This window comes from Protomyctophum bolini (assembly GCF_963924005.1).
Source record: "Protomyctophum bolini genome assembly, chromosome: 22".
NCBI classification, from domain to species: Eukaryota; Metazoa; Chordata; class Actinopteri; order Myctophiformes; family Myctophidae; genus Protomyctophum; species Protomyctophum bolini.
This window is the reverse complement of record NC_137883.1, coordinates 13,828,643-13,846,895: the sequence shown is the minus strand read 5'-3', so window position 1 is coordinate 13,846,895 and position 18,253 is coordinate 13,828,643. Positions and strand designations below refer to the sequence as shown.

Genomic DNA, 18,253 nt, shown 5'->3' with positions numbered 1-18,253 from the left:
TGATGATGAAAACAGAGAGACAGAGACTCTAGCCAGCACCTCAACTGAACACATGAAAACACAAGCTTATATAAATTACTGGATACCATTACAACCAACTAGTGATGATGACCAGCTCCTCTCTTCACACTGTTCTGAATCTGACACAGAGGACAGTGGTGATTTGGCGGAGACCAGGGAAGTTCAGTCAGATTTAAACACACTGAAATCACACAAGACACAAAATACTGATGGACCAAAATTGTGTTTGAGAAACAAGCTGTCGCAGGACATGAAATCATCCAAACACACTCCATCCTTGAATCACACAGGCAAGGGAAAACTCCATTGTGAGGTTTGTGGCAAAAGCTTTAGCAAAACGTCACATCTTGTAGAACACATGAGAACCCATACTGGGGAAAAACCCTTTCGTTGTACTTTTTGTGGCAAGAGCTTTCCTCGTAAGAGTTATCTTGTGAAACACAAAAGGATTCATACAGGAAAACCTTTTCATTGTACAGTTTGTGAAAAAGCCTTTGTTCGGGCTGAAGGTCTGAAAGTACACATGAGGACCCATTCAGGTCAAAAACCTTTTAGTTGTACAGTTTGTGACAAACGTTTTGCTAGTAAAGAAAGATTAAATTGCCACTTAAAGACTCATACAGGGGAAAGACCCTCACTTTGTACAGTTTGTGGCAAAGGATTTTACGAAAATACCACACTCAAAGCACACATGAGGATACATTCAGGGGAAAAACCCTTCAGTTGTTCAATTTGTGGCAAAAGATTCATGCATAGTAGTTATATAGCAGTGCACATGAGGACTCATACAGGGGAAAAACCAGTCAGTTGTCAAATTTGTGGCAAAAGATTCATGCATAGTAGTTATATAGCAGTGCACATGAGGATGCATACAGGAGAAAAACCCTTTGGTTGTACAGTTTGTGGTAAAAGATTCCAGGTGATTGGTGCAAAAGTAGTGCACATGAGGACACATACAGAGGAACAGCCCTATGTTTGTACATTGTGTGGCAAAAGTCTCACAACTAAGGGAACTCTAAAAAAGCATATGATGACCCATACAGGTGAAAAACCCTTTAGTTGCACAATCTGTGCCAAAACCTTCACACAGGGCTGGACACTTAAGGACCACATGAGGATTCATACACGTACAGGTGAAAAACCCTTTAGTTGTAAAGTTTGTACCAAAACCTTCACACAGAGTAAGAATCTAAGGGCCCACATGAAGACTCATACAGGAGAAAAACCCTGTAGTTGCATAATTTGTGGCAACAGCTTCCAATGTAGTACAACACTAAAGGTCCACATGATGACTCATAAGGTAGACTCACCTACGGGAGATAAATGTTTTCTGTGCACAGTTTGTGGTAGCTTCAGCAGAAATCTGAAGCTCCACATGATGGGTCATACAGGAGAAAAACCTTTTAGTTGTACAATTTGTAGCAAAGGCTTTGTTCAAATATCTGATTTGACAAGGCACATGATGGGTCATACAGGAGAAAAACCCTTTAGTTGTAAAATTTGTAGCAAAGGCTTTGGTCAAATATCTGATTTGACTAGGCACATGAGGACCCATACAGGTGAAAAACCCTATGCTTGTACAGTTTGCGGTGAACGTTTTGCTCAGACAAGTACACTGAAAGGTCACATGAGTAGGCGTAAATCCTGTCTGAAACGTTAACTATTCTCTGTGTAATATAATTTTGAATAGTGTGCTAGGGTAATGTATTGCAATATGAAGCATAAACATGATTGTTTTATTGGGGTGCATATGTTTGGTCTGACGTACCAACAGTCCTACAGTCATGAGTCTGACACCCTACCCAAAACCCAACCCTAAACCTAACCTTGAATGGTTAGTTTTAACCTGCCATGCATGTCGGGACTATATTCAGGTTCAGCACCCTTGGGAGTGCTCATAGTTCGGTGCCACTGCTGCCAAGGATTTTACAGTATACTGTGACTTGAATATTGTGGCTTAAGATGGTCATTTTAGTTGTCATTTGATGTTCTGCATAAGTGCATAGGCAGTTAGGCATATCTTATTTTCTCGTTAAAGGGAGATGTTTGGTACTGCGTAGACCTTTATTGTGAAGGATTTACTATTATCACTACATTTTATTCTGAAAAGCACCAGACCGGATGTCTGTTCGTTAAACCCTTTACTGAGACAGAGACGGTAGAAATAAACAAAGCTCCCGTGCTAAGCTAAGAACTTTATATTGTACCTGTGTCCAGTTCTTATTGCGACTCCAGGTCGCATTTACTATGACATTGTGCACTTCCGGTCAGTTGTTTGGTTGGTCACGCCCCATATATGGTCTGGTGTCATCAATATTAAGCCCATACATTGAGATCCCTGATGTCATCAATATTGGCCAGGAACTCTACATCTGACCTCAAACCCTTAGATCTCTGGTGCTGACCTGTTCTGACATTTCATATGTTGACCCTTCTCCATCCATCCTTCCTCTTCGATGTCTCCCTTTTGACTGATACCTGTCCATTTAAGCTCCGCCTGCCATGAAGTTATTAGTGCAGCCGCGCCTGGCTAGCGGAGCCTCTGCAGGCGAGAATCGTGCACTTTATGATAAAAGCATGACATTTGGTACACAGTTGGAGCATGCCATAAAGAACGTTTTTGGCTATCTGCGATATCGGGTCATCGCAGATTTGTCCTGTGGTGACCATGGCAGCCATTTTTCAAAATGGCCACGAGCTGCTGTTAGTTTACATTTTGAGGTTCTAGAGTAGACCACCTAGGATCTTGATTCTGGTGACTAATCCTACATTTTCAAGGATGAGGAATACAGTGCTAATATTTAGATTTGTCCTGTGACCATGGCAGCCTTTTTTCAAAATGGCCACCACCTAGGCCTACTGTTATTTTTTTTTTACAATATCTCAACTTCTAGACCACATATGATCCTGATTCTGGTGACTAATCCTACATTTTCAAGGATGAGGAATACAGATTATTCTATGTATTGTTATACTCCTAATAGTTCAAATGCTATGAAACACAGACATAATTTCTGGCTGTTTTTGTTTTCATTCTGTTTCTTCTAATCTACAAACCTTAACCTTAACACTAAACCTCAACACTAAACTCAACTTTTGTTTATATTTTATATTACCAGATATAATATTCCATAAAATAAATATTCAAGTACATCAAGACATGGCAATTTGACGTACTCTACTTTAATATTTCAACATGACATTTCACCCCCATTTTTCAAATGGAGCTGGGAACTTCTCCTTTGGTCCACCCTTTCCTGGGACAAAAAAGAGGGGAAAAAATATCACTAAACTCGGGTGAAACTCACCCGAACACCAGCTACCCAACGACCCACCCACCTCAGACATGAGCAATATTATAAAAATCACATCAACATAATTGTCCTGGTGAAAATCACCCAGGAGTTAATTCCCAAATTGGGCAATTTATGCTACAGCAGATCATAAATACTATAGCCTAAAACACAGTAAACATACCGTACATAAACAAGAACATCCAGATAATAATAATCATGTATAAGTGTAACAACAACCATCCATTGTGGACAGCAGAAACCACCATATTGCACAATGGGGAAAAGCAAAGGCTGTGATGCTGCATATAGACTACTGGTTCTCAAAGTGTGGTCCGGGGACCCTCAGGGGTCCTTTTTGAGGGTGTGGGATCCCCAGTTAAATGATTGATAGCTACTGAACCAAATGGACCCTTGTGAGTGTACCTCACGGGTCCATTTGATTCCAAAAACGCTTTTGGATGACTTACTAAAAAACTACATAGGCCAACTGTACATAGGCCTACAATATATATTGTTTTTCCATGATTTTCGAAGATAAAAAATATTTTTAACGACAAGAAAGGACATTAAAACCAGTGGAAAAAGAAATAATCAAAAAACATTAAAATGTCTTAAGCATTTAAGTACACACCTTGGCCAGCAGGGGGCAGGAAGCATCCCATCATTCACCACCAAGATCACAACTTTGAGCTGACCCGGAAGTTTATTCCTTTGACGATGGGCCACGCGCGCGCGCACACCACGACTGGTACATTAACGAGAGCCAGAGCCAATGTTGGATTGTTTCACTTTGGAATAGAATTAATTCATTTAATGCTTCATTGTGACTTTACAATGAATGAAGTCCTTGACAAATGAAGTCCTTGACGAACCAGAGACTCCCTATGGCTGATGAAGAGACGTTTGGGCTCGTTGACTGAATTTTAGATGTCTTGTCTGTGAGGTGAGGTCCGTATCTATGTTAGATTATAAATTACCCTACTTATGATTGATTGGTTGAACTTTGTAATAGTTTGTAGAATGGGTACAGTTCAAGAAAAGCACAAGTCAATACAAAAACTGTTAGAGGATAAAACCAGAAAAAGCACTAAGACTTCTTTACATCAGGGTTTCAGATTCAGATACCTTTATTTGCCATTTTGTAAAACACATAGGAATTTGCTTTGACATTGCGTGTGTGCATTTCTTTTTCCTTTTTAACAACACCGTGCAGGAAGTATAAATATAAAGTGCAGAGTTTATGGGTCCTCCATTTTCAATTCATTAGAACATTTAAAGACGTACAAATATACACTTCTTTGCTAAAAACATAATCAAATAAACACTGTTTAATAGAAGAGAGAGCGAGAGCGAGGGTGTACAGTAGGGGAGAGAGCGGTTTTGAAGGAATCTAGGGATTCACATGACATTTCTGAACTGCATTTCTTATTACAATAACTCTCTCTCTCGCTCTCTCATTAGCAGGCAACAGTGCAGCACTGTCTCTCTCTGTTTCTGGCACAACAGTGCCCCTACTGGTACTCATACTGGTGCTCATTAACGTCACATAGGTGAACTGTTCCTTGGAGTGGTTGCACCACTCACAAATCTGTGTTAATCATCATACATCATCTTTTCTCATTCTGTTTCTGTCCAATCACAATTTGCGTCCTCACCTTCGTCTTCAATGTTTAATTGTTTACATGCAAACACTCAAAACTGGTCATTCTTTGTCAATGGCATTCAATGTTTGTTTACACAAACACTCAAAGCTGGCCATTCATTGTCAGTGGAATTCAATGTGTGTGTGTTAAAGCAATGTTTGTACACACACACACACACACACACACACACACACACACACACACACAGGATTGAAGAATGCACAACAGCTAGTTTCTTTCAACTCGCTTCCAAATTACAAATTCACAAGATAGCATCCCATAGCATAGCAGCAGACGGATATGCTATTGGACCACATCGAACCACATGTAAAAAAGGTTGTCCAAACATGTTTTTTCCAGTTGAGAAACATTGCTAAAATTAAGACTTTAACACCACAAGACCTGGAAAAAATTATCCACGCTGGACTATTGTAATTCTTTGTTTACAACATTGCGTCGCTCCTCTATATACCGCCTCCAACTTGTGAAGAATGCGGCTGCTAGACTGTTAACCAATACACAAAGGTGGTCACACATCACTCCTGTGAGACAACTTAGGTCTTCAGACAAAGGTTTTCTCATTATCCCCGCCACTAAGCTGCGAACCAAAGGTGATCAAGCTTACGAATTTGTTGCACCTATGCTGTGGAATGATTTACCACTCTGCTTGAGAAACGCTGTGTCTGTTGGCATCTTTAAGAAGCTACTGAAAACGCATTTGTACCGCAAACATTTTGGCTTGCTCCAGTGATTTCTATGTACTGTTCTATCTTATCTATTTCTAGATACTGTCTTTGCTGCTCTGTTTCTTATTTCATTGTTGGTTTATTTTTGATTGAGATGTTCTTGTTTTATTCCTTTTATTTTATTGTACAGCACCTTGTAACAACTGTTTTGAAAGGCGCTCTATAAATAAAATTACCTTACCTTACCATAGACACAATCAATGAAAATCCATTTGGCAAAAATTACAATTATGACCTTTATGTCTTCAATCACGTAGTAATCAAGGGCGGACGCTGTTTTGGAGTTGCCCAGTAAAGGTGAAGTCCTCGGGATACAACTGCTCCTCTAGGGACTGCTGACCTCCTTTTTTTCTCCAAAAACTTTGCAATAGACGTTTGACGTTGTGAAGCTAGAACATTTAGGCTACTCTCAGATAGGCTTCTCGTTAATATTTAATCATAAACAAAGATGCAATTTTTTGGGGTGAAGAAAAACTAATATGCCGCATTCTAGAAACAAGCACATGATTGATGACAGGCAGGCATGACCAATCAATCTATGCCGGTACAGATGGACAAACTAGGCAGTGCCAGTGGCTACGGATCCAAATAGGAAAAGATTAATCATATTCTTTGAGACACATCCAGGCTTTTGCGGGATCAAAGAAAGAATCACGTGACGTTGATCCCCTTCCCCTATTCGCTCACTCTAGGACATGGCGTACGTGTATAGGCAGAAGAACGTTTTGGACATTCGCCCTACAGCGACTATCTATACTGTAGTGTTATTATTATTACAATATAATCAATAGAGCATCTGTAAAGTAGTTTGTTAATACAATATAACTAGTACGGTAGAGATCGTTACTACAATTTAACTAGTAAATCTGTACAGTAGAGTATGTTATTAAACTAGTACTTCTAACTATTGAACATGTTTTCAAACTTGGCTTCTGGGGAGACACATTTTTATACTTTTGATATATTTTTCACTGTCTGTATATAGAACAATACCAAGTTTTAGGCCATTTTAAACCCTGAGCACTGAGTAGTGTGGGCTAGGGAAAACATATATTACAGTCCGACATGCAACAGTCTGACAAATGCACGGATAAGACTCACGTGGCTCCCGACATGCGTGGCCGGTTAAGACTCACCGGTGGCTTCCCTGTGAGGTTAGGTTAGGTTAGGTTTGGGGTAGGGTGTCGAAGCAGCAAAACAGGTCCAGGAGGTGCTCAGCAAGGCGTTGCCTAACCATGGCCGCTATATTTTAGCGATCACTTTTTTTTCTAAAGACGTACCCACACGTTTTCAGCCTCCTACCGGTGTAATTATAAAGAAGTCTTTGGCATCAGACATGTTACTTGGATTGACTGGTCTATTAGGGTTGCAGAATGATCACTAAACTTTTTGTTAACTTGTTTTGTTATTTATCTTTTGTTTTTCTTCTGGTGATTTCCACAGAGCACCACAGGGAGAGGTCTACAGTATCAAAAGAGAAGGCCTCCAGAAAATATTCAACGTTGTCAGGAACAGCGAGAGATGGACCAGGAACGTGAACTGCAAGACGCAAAACTGAAAACTGTTGTAAAGTTGGACAGGACAGGTATGTTGTATTATTATCTTTTACTGGTGGTTTCTACTTCAATTTGAGGTATTTGTTAACAGATTATTGGTAATTGTTTTTAGATAATAAATGGTCCGTGAGCTAATTGGGTGGTGCCGAGGTAAAGAACCTGCCCACCTCTACGGAGTACAGATTAGGGGTGGGTTCAATTAATCGATATGGGAATAATCGTATCATATTCCTTGCCGATAATCGTATTGTATATCGATACAACAGGAAATGCTCTGTGACGCAGCTTTAAAAAAGATTTATTCATTATTTGCGTTTTTAAATGTTATTAACTACATTTTTCAAATTCATTTGGAAACGTAAACATTTCTGAGAATATTCTTGTCAAAACGTCAGTAATCTGTGGTCTAGGACTATTTAGTATATTTAGTAGGTTGTAGTAAAATACCTCAAAATTGTACTCAAGTGCAATACTTTAGTTAATATACTTAATTACAGTAAATATACTTAATTACATTCCAACACTGCAGGCATGTCCTTAAGAACACTTATTTGCAATGGTTGCCTGGAAAAAGCCAAGGCCTATTGAGGGGCTAAAATAAATCAACATGGACGTTAAAAGCAGATAAAGCAAAATTATGAATGAAAGCTGAAAAGAACAAATAAAAGCAAGCAAGTCAGGGCAAACAGTCCGACAGTCAGTCCAGGGGACACATGCTATTTTTCCTCGACTAAACAAACATCTGCAAAAGAAGAATCAACTTTGTCATCGACTTGATGATGGAACTGGAAAAGGGTAGAAAAACGAAATGACGTAGCTGTGTACCTGCCCTGTAGGGGTGACATTTAGTACACTGTGGTGTAAGCAACACAGCTGTAGCTAATGATATGCGTTACAGTACAGAACTGAGGCAAAGCTCCATCACCGTGGCATTACCAAAAATGTGCATAATTTTGAAGTATCAGATTGGAATAGCACTGGTGGGGTTTTTCTTTTATCCCACGATATCCCACGAACACATTTTTCACCCCTGTGTCAATTATCTAATGTGATCTTGGGCTCTACACACCCTCCGCCAACCTGGGGAGAGCAACAGACTTGAACTCATGCTTCCTTCATGCATGAGTGTCCAAATTTCTCCTTTACACCTGACAGGGGGAGTTTCCCTGGTTGGACGTAGCGCGTGGAAGGAACACGTTATTTCAACCAGTTCCTTTCACGTCCATCAGGCGCCCCGGCTGGCCAGGAGGAGGAAGTTTAGAGACCAGGATTACTGCATGTTTTTTGTGAGGGTACCTACACTATCTACCCTAGGGGACACGGAGAGAACATGCAAACTCCACACAGAATAGCACTGGTGTTGATGTCTCACACCAATCAATCAATACCTTGCCCAAAACATAAAATTGTGGACAGCAGAAGTCCATCCAGCTACCACAGCTACAAAACAGAGGAAACATTTAATGGATAAAAGTATGGTCCAAACATACCGTAACTCCTCCAATAAACGCCTCCTTTCTATTAATTACCGGGCCCCTATTAATCACCGGGGATGGCGTTGAATTAAGTAAATAAATTCCGGTCTTCTTTTATGAGCCGGGGTTTTTTGTGTTTTTTTTTTTTCAAGTGCCGTATCTGTTACTTTCGCTACTCTGGCTGGCTGTGCCTGTCACGTCAGCGTCCACTGTCCATGCCGTGGCCGCGGTGCTCAGCTCGCACACAATACAACAACAAAGTTAATAACTTCGGGAGAGAGCCCCCACAGATCTGCCCTTCATGCAACGAACGTTGCATGAAGGGCCATATTTCACGAGGACTTGGTTTCAATAGGCTATGAGCCCAATACATTTTACTGTGTTCTAACTGACCCAAAATGTGATTTGTTCATTATGATCAGTTTGAAAATTAGAAATAAAAGGCCTCCTTCTTATAGCTGCCTCCTTCCAATAAAAGCCCGGTATCGGGATCGGTTGAGACAAATAATAGCCCGGGTTCCTAAAAGAGGATTTACGGTAGTTTCATTTTTTCTCATTAAATCTTTTGTCTAGACTTCTTGCACCTGCCTGGCGCAGAGGGAGAGAAGGAGAGGAGCCCAAGTCTGGTCCTGGAGGAACCAGAACCTCTGCAGTTTAAAGATCAACAGGAGGAGCTACTTCAAAGACCAGAGGAGACTGATGGGAAAACACTGTCATTACTAGCAGTGAAAAGTGAAGATGATGATGAAAACAAAGAGACAGAGCCTCTAGCCAGCACCTCAACTGAACACATGAAAACACAAGCTTATATAAATTATTGGGTACCATCACAACCAACTAGTGATGATGACCAGCTCTCCCTCTCTTCCCACTGTTTTGAATCTGACACAGATGACAGTGGTGATTTGGAGGAGACCAGGGAACGTCAGTCAGCTTTAAACACACTGAAATCGCACAAGACACAAAATACTGATGGACCAAAATTGTGTTTGAGAAACAAGCTGTCCCAGGACCTAAAATCATCCAAACATACTCCATCCTTGAATCACACAGGCAAGGAAAAAAACCATTGTGAGGTTTGTGGCAAAAGCTTTAGCAAAACGTCACATCTTGTAGAACATATGAGAACCCATACTGGGGAAAAACCCTTTCGTTGTACTTTTTGTGTCAAGAGCTTTCCTCGTAAGAGTAATCTTGTGCAACACACAAGGATTCATACAGGAAAACCTTTTCATTGTACAGTTTGTGAAAAAGCCTTTGTTCAGGCTGAAGGTCTGAAAGTACACATGAGGAATCACACAGGGGAAAAGCCCTTTCATTGTTCCATTTGTTCCAAAACCTTCAAATTGAATCGTACACTTAAGGCACACATGAGGACTCATACAGGTGAAAAGCCCTTTCTCTGTACAGTTTGTGGCAAAAGTTTTGCCCAAATAAATGCATTTGTAGTGCATATGAGGTCTCATACAGGGGAAAGACCCTTTAGTTGTACCGTGTGTGGCAAGAGCTTTAATTGTAAACGAACGCTTGTGCAACACACAAGGATTCATACAGGACAACTTTTTCACTGTACCGTTTGTGAAAAAACATTTGTTTATGCTCAGGGTCTAAAAATACACATGAGGAATCACACGGGAGAAATGCCCTTTCGTTGTACAGTTTGTTCCAAAACCTTCAATTTGAATTGTACACTTAAGTTACACATGAGGACCCATACAGGTGAAAAACCCTTTAGTTGTACAGTTTGTGACAAACGTTTTACTGATCACTCTACAAAAGTTATGCATATGAGGACTCATACAGGGGAAACTCCCTATAGTTGTGAACTTTGTGGGAAACGCTTTGCTAGTAAAGTCAAATTAAAGAGCCACTTGAAGACTCATACAGGGGAAAAACCCTCACTTTGTACAGTTTGTGGCAAAGGATTTTATGAAAATACCACACTAAAAGCACACATGAGGATACATTCAGGGGAAAAACCCTTCAGTTGTACAATTTGTGGCAAAAGATTCTATCAAAGGTCTACTATAGCAGTGCACATGAGGACTCATACAGGGGAAAAACCATTCAGTTGTCAAATTTGTGGCAAAAGATTCATGCATAGTGGTTATATAGCAGTGCACATGAGGATTCATACAGGTGAAAAACCCTTTGTTTGTACAGTTTGTGGTAAAAGATTCCAGGTGAATAGTGCAAAAGTAGTGCACATGAGGACTCATACAGAGGAACAGCCCTATGTTTGTACATTGTGTGGCAAAAGTCTCACAACTAAGGCAACTCTAAAAAAGCATACGAGGACCCATACAGGCGAAAAACCCTTTAGTTGCACAGTCTGTGCGAAAACCTTCACACAGGACTGGACACTTAAGGACCACATGAGGATTCATACACGTACAGGTGAAAGACCCTTTAGTTGTAAAGTCTGTACAAAAACCTTCACAGATAGCAAGAATCTAAAGTGCCACATGAAGACTCATACACGTACAGGTGAAAGACCCTTTCGTTGTAAAGTGTGTGCCAAAACCTTCAGAGAGAGTAAGAATCTAAAGGTCCACATTAAGACTCATACAGGAGAAAAACCCTGTAGTTGCATAGTTTGTGGCAACAGCTTCCAATGTAATTCAAAACTAAAGGCCCACATGATGACTCATAAGGTAGACTCGCCTACGGGAGATAAACCTTTTCTTTGCACAGTTTGTGGTAAAGACTTTAGCTTCAGCAGCCATCTGAAGCTCCACATGATGGGTCATACAGGAGAAAAGCCTTTTAGTTGTACAATTTGTAGCAAAGGCTTTGGTCAGATATCTGATTTGACAAGGCACATGAGGACCCATACAGGTGAAAAACCCTTTACTTGTTCAGTTTGTGGCAAAGGTTTTGCCACCAGAAATGCGTTTGTAGTGCATATGAGGACTCATACTGGGGAAAGACCCTTTAGTTGTACTGTTTGTGGTAAAGGCTTTGCTCAGACAAGTACACTGAAAAGTCACATGAGTAGGCGTAAATCCTGCCTGAAACTTTAACTATTCTGTTGTGTTTAATATAATTTTGGATAGTGTGCTAGAGTAATGTATTGCAATATGAAGCATAGAAATCTGATGATTACATTCTTATTGGGTTGCATGTGTTTGGTCTGATATACTTAGTCATCAGTCCGGCACCCTACCCAAAACCCAACCCTAAACGTAAGCTTGCATGGTTAGTTTTAACCTGCCACTGGTTAGTTGTAACCTGCCAAGCATGTCATAAGCCACGGGTTAGTTTTAACCCACGACGGGCTAGTTTTAACCTTTTGGGAGCCACGGGTGAGTTTTAACCAGCCTGTTTAGTTTCAGACAATAGTTTTTAGAGCTGAGGAAGACGGATTCAAAATTAGCACCCAGCTTCAATGTCATGTTAAAACCACAATCCATACTAAAAACCTTGGTTTAGAAAGTCAGCCTACTATGATCTTTAAAATATATTATAGATTAAGAAAGTAGTGTCTAAACAGGAATCATTTAATGGTGTCAAAAATGAGATGTTCAGGTTCAGCACCCTTGGGCGTTCTCATAGTTCGTGCCACTGCTGCCAAGGATTTTACAGTAGGCTATACTGCGACTTGAACATTGTGGCTTAAGATGGTGGTTTAAGTTCCTTATTTTTTTTGCATGTCATTTGATGCTCTGCATAGGCACATCTTATTTTCTTGTTAAAGGGTGATGTAACGTTTGATACTGATATTATGAAGGATTTACTATTACCACTAAGTCTTATTCTGAAAAGCACCAGACCGGATGTCAGTTAAACGTTGTATGAGACAGAGACGGTGGAAATAAACAAAGCTCCCGTGCTAAGAATTTTATATTGTACCTGACTGTGTCCAGTTATTATATATATTGGCTATAATACATAGACCTACTGTTTATAGTCATCACAACAATAATGATAATAATACAAATCGAGAGTGCAAAAAAGCTAAACAAACTAGCACATTTCAAATTACCAAGGTTGAATCTAAGTGCTGCAAAGAGAAATACACAAAAAACAAGAAAAGAGAACAATTAAAACGAGAAAAAGAAAGACGCAAATAAATGAAACTATCAAAGGTATACAGTGACAGCCACGGTATTACACAGTCAAAAAAATGTCTTTAAGGATTTAATATGATCAGGCGTTAAGTTGACACTAGGGTTGCCCACCCGACCAGGCAAGTTTTTGATCCATTGAAGTATTTATTAACAGTTTGCAGAATTACAGTACATTTCCTGCACAACTCAATACAAAAAAACTGTTAACTGTGAGTGGACGACCCAATACAGCACTACACTTGTTTACAAGAGGGTCCACCTTGTTCAATTCATCAGTGCTCATTTGAGAATGGACTCAACCATATATAAACAACATAGCTATGTAGGTAATCTGCGTATTTGGCATACAAAATGGTTGACATTTTTATCGCACAAAAATAACTTAAATTGAACTGTAATTACAATTTTGCCTATCATTTTATAATGGACGATTAACTTTTTGGGCAAGTTGAAGATGACTTGTACTGGCCGGACGGGCAACTCACTGAGCATTTTTCGGGCTATTAGACGTCTGAAAATACGTCTAAATGGCCATCTAAAACCGGGTTATGACGTAACACATCAGCCTGGAGTTACTGGAGGAAAATATAATGCAGACATTGACACTAAGTAAGGTTTCAGAGGCACTTAAAGGACAACTTTAGTTTTTTTCGAGCATTCGCGCATGGGGCTAAATATGTATTTTTTTTACATAATTTTATAGCGATTTCTTTTTTTATCATTTACTATAGTCCTACGTGGTCAGATGGGTGGGCCACGTGTATCTTCAGATCATCCTGGGACAAGTGTTATGTGATCGAAAGTGAAACCAGCCTGACCACACCTTAGCATACATGTCTGTGTTAAGGGGCATCACCTCAAGTTTATCGAACTCCTTAGTTAGATTAATTTAAGTTTGCACCATGCAGTTGTAGCTTATCAAATTCAAATTGGTTTGTTTACTATTATTTGATCTTCATTTAAGTACAGTAAATACCTCAACTGTACTCAAGTGCAATACACAGGGCTGTAACCAATATGGTTTTCATGGTTTTCGACAAAAAAAATTTAATCATGAAAAACGACATATGCTCAAATGCCTAATAGGTAATGGGCCTTGAAATGAAAAGGTTTGATGAAAAACCACTGGTCGGGAATGATCAAAGCTTCAATGGAGCTGTACACACCTTGGCCAGCAGGGGCGGTAAGCAGTGAAGCGCCACATCACCACCGAGAAAAGATCACAACTTCAACTTTGAGCTGACCCGGAAGTTCATTATTATTGTTGATTGTTGATCTATACTCTATGCTGTTCAATGTGTTCATTCATGATTGGCAACGTACGAGAGCTAACCAATTAGGAGCTAACGCGTTAGATTTTAGTTTGTTCCACTTCGAATAGCGGTAATTAATTAATTAATTGCGACTTTACAACAAACACTGAATGAATGAAGTCCTTGATGAACCAGAGACTGATCCCTGTGGCTGATGAAGAGATGTTTGACGTCGTCGAATGCAATTCTAACAACAGAGACTGAAGATGTCTTTTAGGTGAGGAACAAAGACCACAGTTAGAAATGTCCAAAATATGTTATGGTATAACTAATAGGCCTACAACATATATAATGGTAGAGTATCTTATTACAATATAACTACTGTATATCTATTGGTAGTCAAAGTCAGGGCTACCAACATTGGACTGTAAGAATCCAGGTACGTGCAGTGCACAACTGCACACGTACGTACCTGGATTCTTACAGTCCAATGTTGTGCATGCACAACTCAATACAAAACTGTTAACTGTGGACGACACCATAAAGTATTACACTTGTTTAATAGGGCCCACCATGTTCAATTCATCATAACAATTAGAGACGTACAAATTTACTCTTCTATATAGCTATATTAGCTAAAAGAGGAAATCATCATAGGAGGTAAAAATGGAAAAATACAGTGAGGGGGAAAAGGGGTGGGTGGGGGATTCAGATTTTACGGGGCCCAGTTTCGAATTGCAGCCGTCCGTAGGTGCCCTTTGAGAGCGGTTTTGAAGGAGTCAAGGGATTCACATGTCTTAATGACTGTAGGGTCGTAGGGCGGTAGGGCGTTCCACATTTTGGTGGCATAGGAGCGAAAATAATTTAGTCCCTTTGTGCCGAATCTGAGTTGCACATGTTTGTTGATCTCCCTCTGGTGTTATGGGTGTGGACTTCGTTGACATTAAGGAAGTATTTAGACTGGTACATGGGTGCTGTCTTAGTGCTGTATCGAATCTTGTGGACCCATTGCAAGATGCTGTACAGTACAGTACAGCAGTGTGGAGCTGGCTGTCGTCAACTCTAAAGCCAGCTCCACACTGCCCCGACGGTCGGTTGTCGCCATGCAGTCGCGAGACTGTCTCCATTCCAGTCTGTCATAATGGGCAGCGGTGAGGTGGGTTTGAGGAGTGGGGCCAAGGGGGCTTTATAAATAAATATTGAACGACAAGTATACTATTAACTAGAGCTAGTGATTAAATACTAATCACATTGGATCCATTAGAACACACATGGCAGGTCATTTTTCTACATTTCCTAAAAAGTAACAGTTTCTGAGATATCAGGTTTTCACTAGACAGTTAGTGATATTTATAGTTTATTTTATTTATTTATTTATAGCGGTCGAAAAAGTAGTCAATTTTTTTTTACTTAAAAGTATCAATACTGCAATATAGAAAACGTCCGGAATTCAACATTTACTTGAGTAAAAGTGCACAATTGCCTGTGCAATTCATTTTCTACAAGAGAGAGACTTTAAGAGAGCTCAGAGGTTTAAGTCAACCGCTTTGATGTTGTCTGTTTAAAGCCACAGTAGTTGGCACCAGGTGCCACATTTTTAATGTAGTAATGTTCAGCAACTACAGACTAAAGACAATACATATTTTCATGGAAGAAATGAGAATCGTGTGAGAATCGTTATCTCAATTCTTGCGGAGGAAAATGTAGATTCACATTTGAGCAAGAATCGTGCAGCCCTAGTAGCCACAGCAATGTCTCTGCTTTTGCATGTGATGTGACAAACAAGTCAAGACAGTGCACTTTTCATTTAAATGTATTCCTTATCCAAAGATGCCATTGCCTGGCCCTGTATCTCAAATGGTCAAAGAATGCAAATAATAATTTAAAATGCCCTTTGTATTCTTTCTGTATATCAGCAAAATGTTGATGAATTAAGATTCTCAGATGATAATAAAAAACGCCACTTATCAACTAACCGGTTAGTGGATTGTTTGCAACACCTGTTGGTCCCCAATATGGCAGGTGTATGACTATTTGAAACTGCTCTGTGTGACCAAACAGCCCTTAAAACTGTTATCCTTTAATGCAGTGGTTCTCAAGTAGGGCTGTCACGATTAGAAATTGTAGTTGACGATTAATTGTCACACAAATAATTGCAATTTAACAATTTAATTGTATCATTGTTTTTGCATTGAACATTGGAACGTTACAATTTATATTTCTGTTTTCCTTTTAGGCTTCGTAATGACAAATTACACAGGGTAGATATGACACAAAGAAATCATTGACACATTTAATATTAATTTAAACACATCTCTCCAAAAAAATTACAAAATAGTGGAAATAGTTGATCTACAAGCTTGCAACATGTAGCTTGTAGATTTTCAATTTCTGCTATTTTTGATTTTTTTTTGAAAATGTATGGACAGTTTTCAACATAGAAGATTGATCATGCAAATATCATGATGTATGCAAAAATAATTGTGATTATCTGAAATCATTGGGATTATCTCAAATAATTGCGATTAGACGCTTATACTAACTAGTCCTTACCCGTTGTAAGATATTGTCCCCCCCCCCTCCATAAATATCTTGAATTGCCGTTCATTTTAACTTGTGTGATATATTTGTGTTTTCTTTAATTAATAAAAACAGCACTATAACATGAAAGTATTTGTACAAATGAATGATAGGGAAATATGTTCATGGCAAGGACTGCAACATTTACACTTATTAGCCCACAGACCCCCATTTAAAAAGTATGAAGGCCCCCAGTTTGACATGCACTACATAAACTATGGACAGTCGCACAGGTACTCCCAAATGTATTTTGTAAGTCGCACAGATCAAATTGTAGGTGCATTTGCGTCCAAAATGTGCACAATTTTGAGCTCTGGCTTGAGAAAACTCATGGCTTTTGCAACCTGTGATGTTGTGGGCTTGTAGATTAGCTGTTTTCGCCCGAGCGCACGCTTTATCTCCCCAAAAGCATGTTTTTGCAACAAACGTTTAGCGCTTTCTCTCCCCAAAAGCATGTTTTTGCAACAAACGAAATTTCCATTGATTAAACCACCCACGACATGTGAATGAAATTTGGAGTGGATTGGACATTCCGTTGGTGGTTTGTGTCATTTGTTGTAAAACAGGCCCTAGCTCCCACTAACTTTTGACGTCGATTACAGCCGAATGATACAGACTATGAAAATTCTGACTGGGGCGTTTATATATATAGGGTTAGGGTTAGGGTCCAGAGATCATGTGTACTGATTTTTGTGAGATTTGTACAAAAGCTGTATAGTGGAAGAGCAAAAAGTGTGTTTGGAAGAAAATTCTAAATGGCGGAAAATCTATACTGATGCAAATGGGCGTGGCCTATATGGGAAGATGCCTCCCCACCAAGTGTTGTAACTGTAGGTCCGTTTTCCGCATTGTCCATGTAAGTTGATGGGAATTTTTAATTCGGTAATAAATTAATTATTGATCAATAATTTGTAAAATTGAAAAAAGGGCTTCGTTAAGACCTCCATATTAGTATGGTCAATGCCTGTGTGAAAAGTGGAAGCGATTGGTGCAGGCAGTGAGGAGCTACGACTGTTTCTGACAGACATTCATTAATTCATTCAGACATTGAGTTAATTAATACTTATATATAGTATGATAATTGTGACAGGCCTATTCTCAAGCACAGCCGACTTGACATGTAACATTAGCCGTTTGGTTCCCACTTCCCAACAATCAATCATTTGTCTGGGAAGGGAACCCCCCTCAAGGACCCCTTCCGATTGTACCACAACTTCACAGATTCACCAACGTCTTTGATTTGCTGACTCAATACCTCTCCGAGTGAGATCTGCTTGACTTTACCCGTTTGATTAGTCCATGCAGCGGTGCACAAAACTTATGCTACGAACAGATGCGCACTGTGAGCACGCACATAACGCATGCACACACACACACACACACACACACACACACACACACACACACACACACACACACACTGATGCTACGAAAATAATGCTTCCGACACTTTCTTCTGATGGCCAGTCCGAAAAGAAGTTCTCACAGGCTTTCATTGTCCTTTTGTTGTTCAGGGCGGGTTGACCCTGCCTCTATGCCACCCTCTGGTTCTGAAGGCTGGAAAGAAGCGGGAAACAACAACACAGCCATGGCAAAGATGGCAGCAGTGGTTC

At 39.8% G+C, this 18,253-nt stretch overlaps 4 protein-coding genes across 5 annotated transcripts in view; all 4 read left to right on the top strand.

Moving 5' to 3' along the window:
- The window catches only part of clip1b (CAP-GLY domain containing linker protein 1b), a 48,027-nt gene extending 45,028 nt beyond the window's left edge, over nt 1-2,999 (top strand). Inside the window, exon 24 of the transcript XR_013963477.1 lies at nt 2,975-2,999. The gene's annotated coding sequence lies outside the window, so the exon portion shown is untranslated. The remainder of the gene's footprint in view (nt 1-2,974) is intronic.
- Nucleotides 881-2,242, top strand: LOC308309514 (uncharacterized protein; the record flags this gene model as incomplete). Its single annotated transcript, XM_080755401.1, has 1 exon — nt 881-2,242. The coding sequence occupies one exon, from the start codon at nt 881-883 to the stop codon at nt 1,679-1,681; it is 801 nt and encodes a 266-aa protein (XP_080611527.1). The 3' UTR covers nt 1,682-2,242.
- Nucleotides 3,000-4,100: 1,101 nt separating the features above from the next.
- LOC308310320 (uncharacterized protein) lies at nt 4,101-12,499 on the top strand. Of its 2 annotated transcripts, none has more exons than XM_080756622.1 (3): nt 4,101-4,260; nt 7,150-7,291; nt 9,311-12,499. In XM_080756622.1, the coding sequence occupies exons 2-3, from the start codon at nt 7,228-7,230 to the stop codon at nt 11,758-11,760; spliced, it is 2,514 nt and encodes an 837-aa protein (XP_080612748.1). In that variant the 5' UTR covers nt 4,101-4,260; nt 7,150-7,227; the 3' UTR covers nt 11,761-12,499. The 2 variants fall into 2 exon arrangements, with proteins under 2 accessions (XP_080612748.1, XP_080612747.1); XM_080756621.1 differs by having other exon boundaries at nt 4,101-4,265.
- Nucleotides 12,500-17,973: 5,474 nt separating this feature from the next.
- Nucleotides 17,974-18,253, top strand: part of LOC308309639 (uncharacterized protein) — a gene marked incomplete at its 5' end in the record, with an annotated part of 7,399 nt that continues 7,119 nt past the window's right edge. The window contains 2 exons of the mRNA XM_080755549.1: nt 17,974-17,982; nt 18,155-18,231. Of these exons, the coding sequence (XP_080611675.1) occupies nt 17,974-17,982; nt 18,155-18,231 (86 nt within the window). The remainder of the gene's footprint in view (nt 17,983-18,154; nt 18,232-18,253) is intronic.

Coding starts and splice junctions, on each gene's coding strand:
- LOC308310320 (XM_080756622.1), top strand. CDS start 7,228: ATGGACCAGGAACGTGAACTGCAAGACGCAAAACTGAAAACTGTTGTA. Junction 7,292..9,310: donor TGTAAAGTTGGACAGGACAG/GTATGTTGTATT, acceptor TCTTTTGTCTAG/ACTTCTTGCACCTGCCTGGC.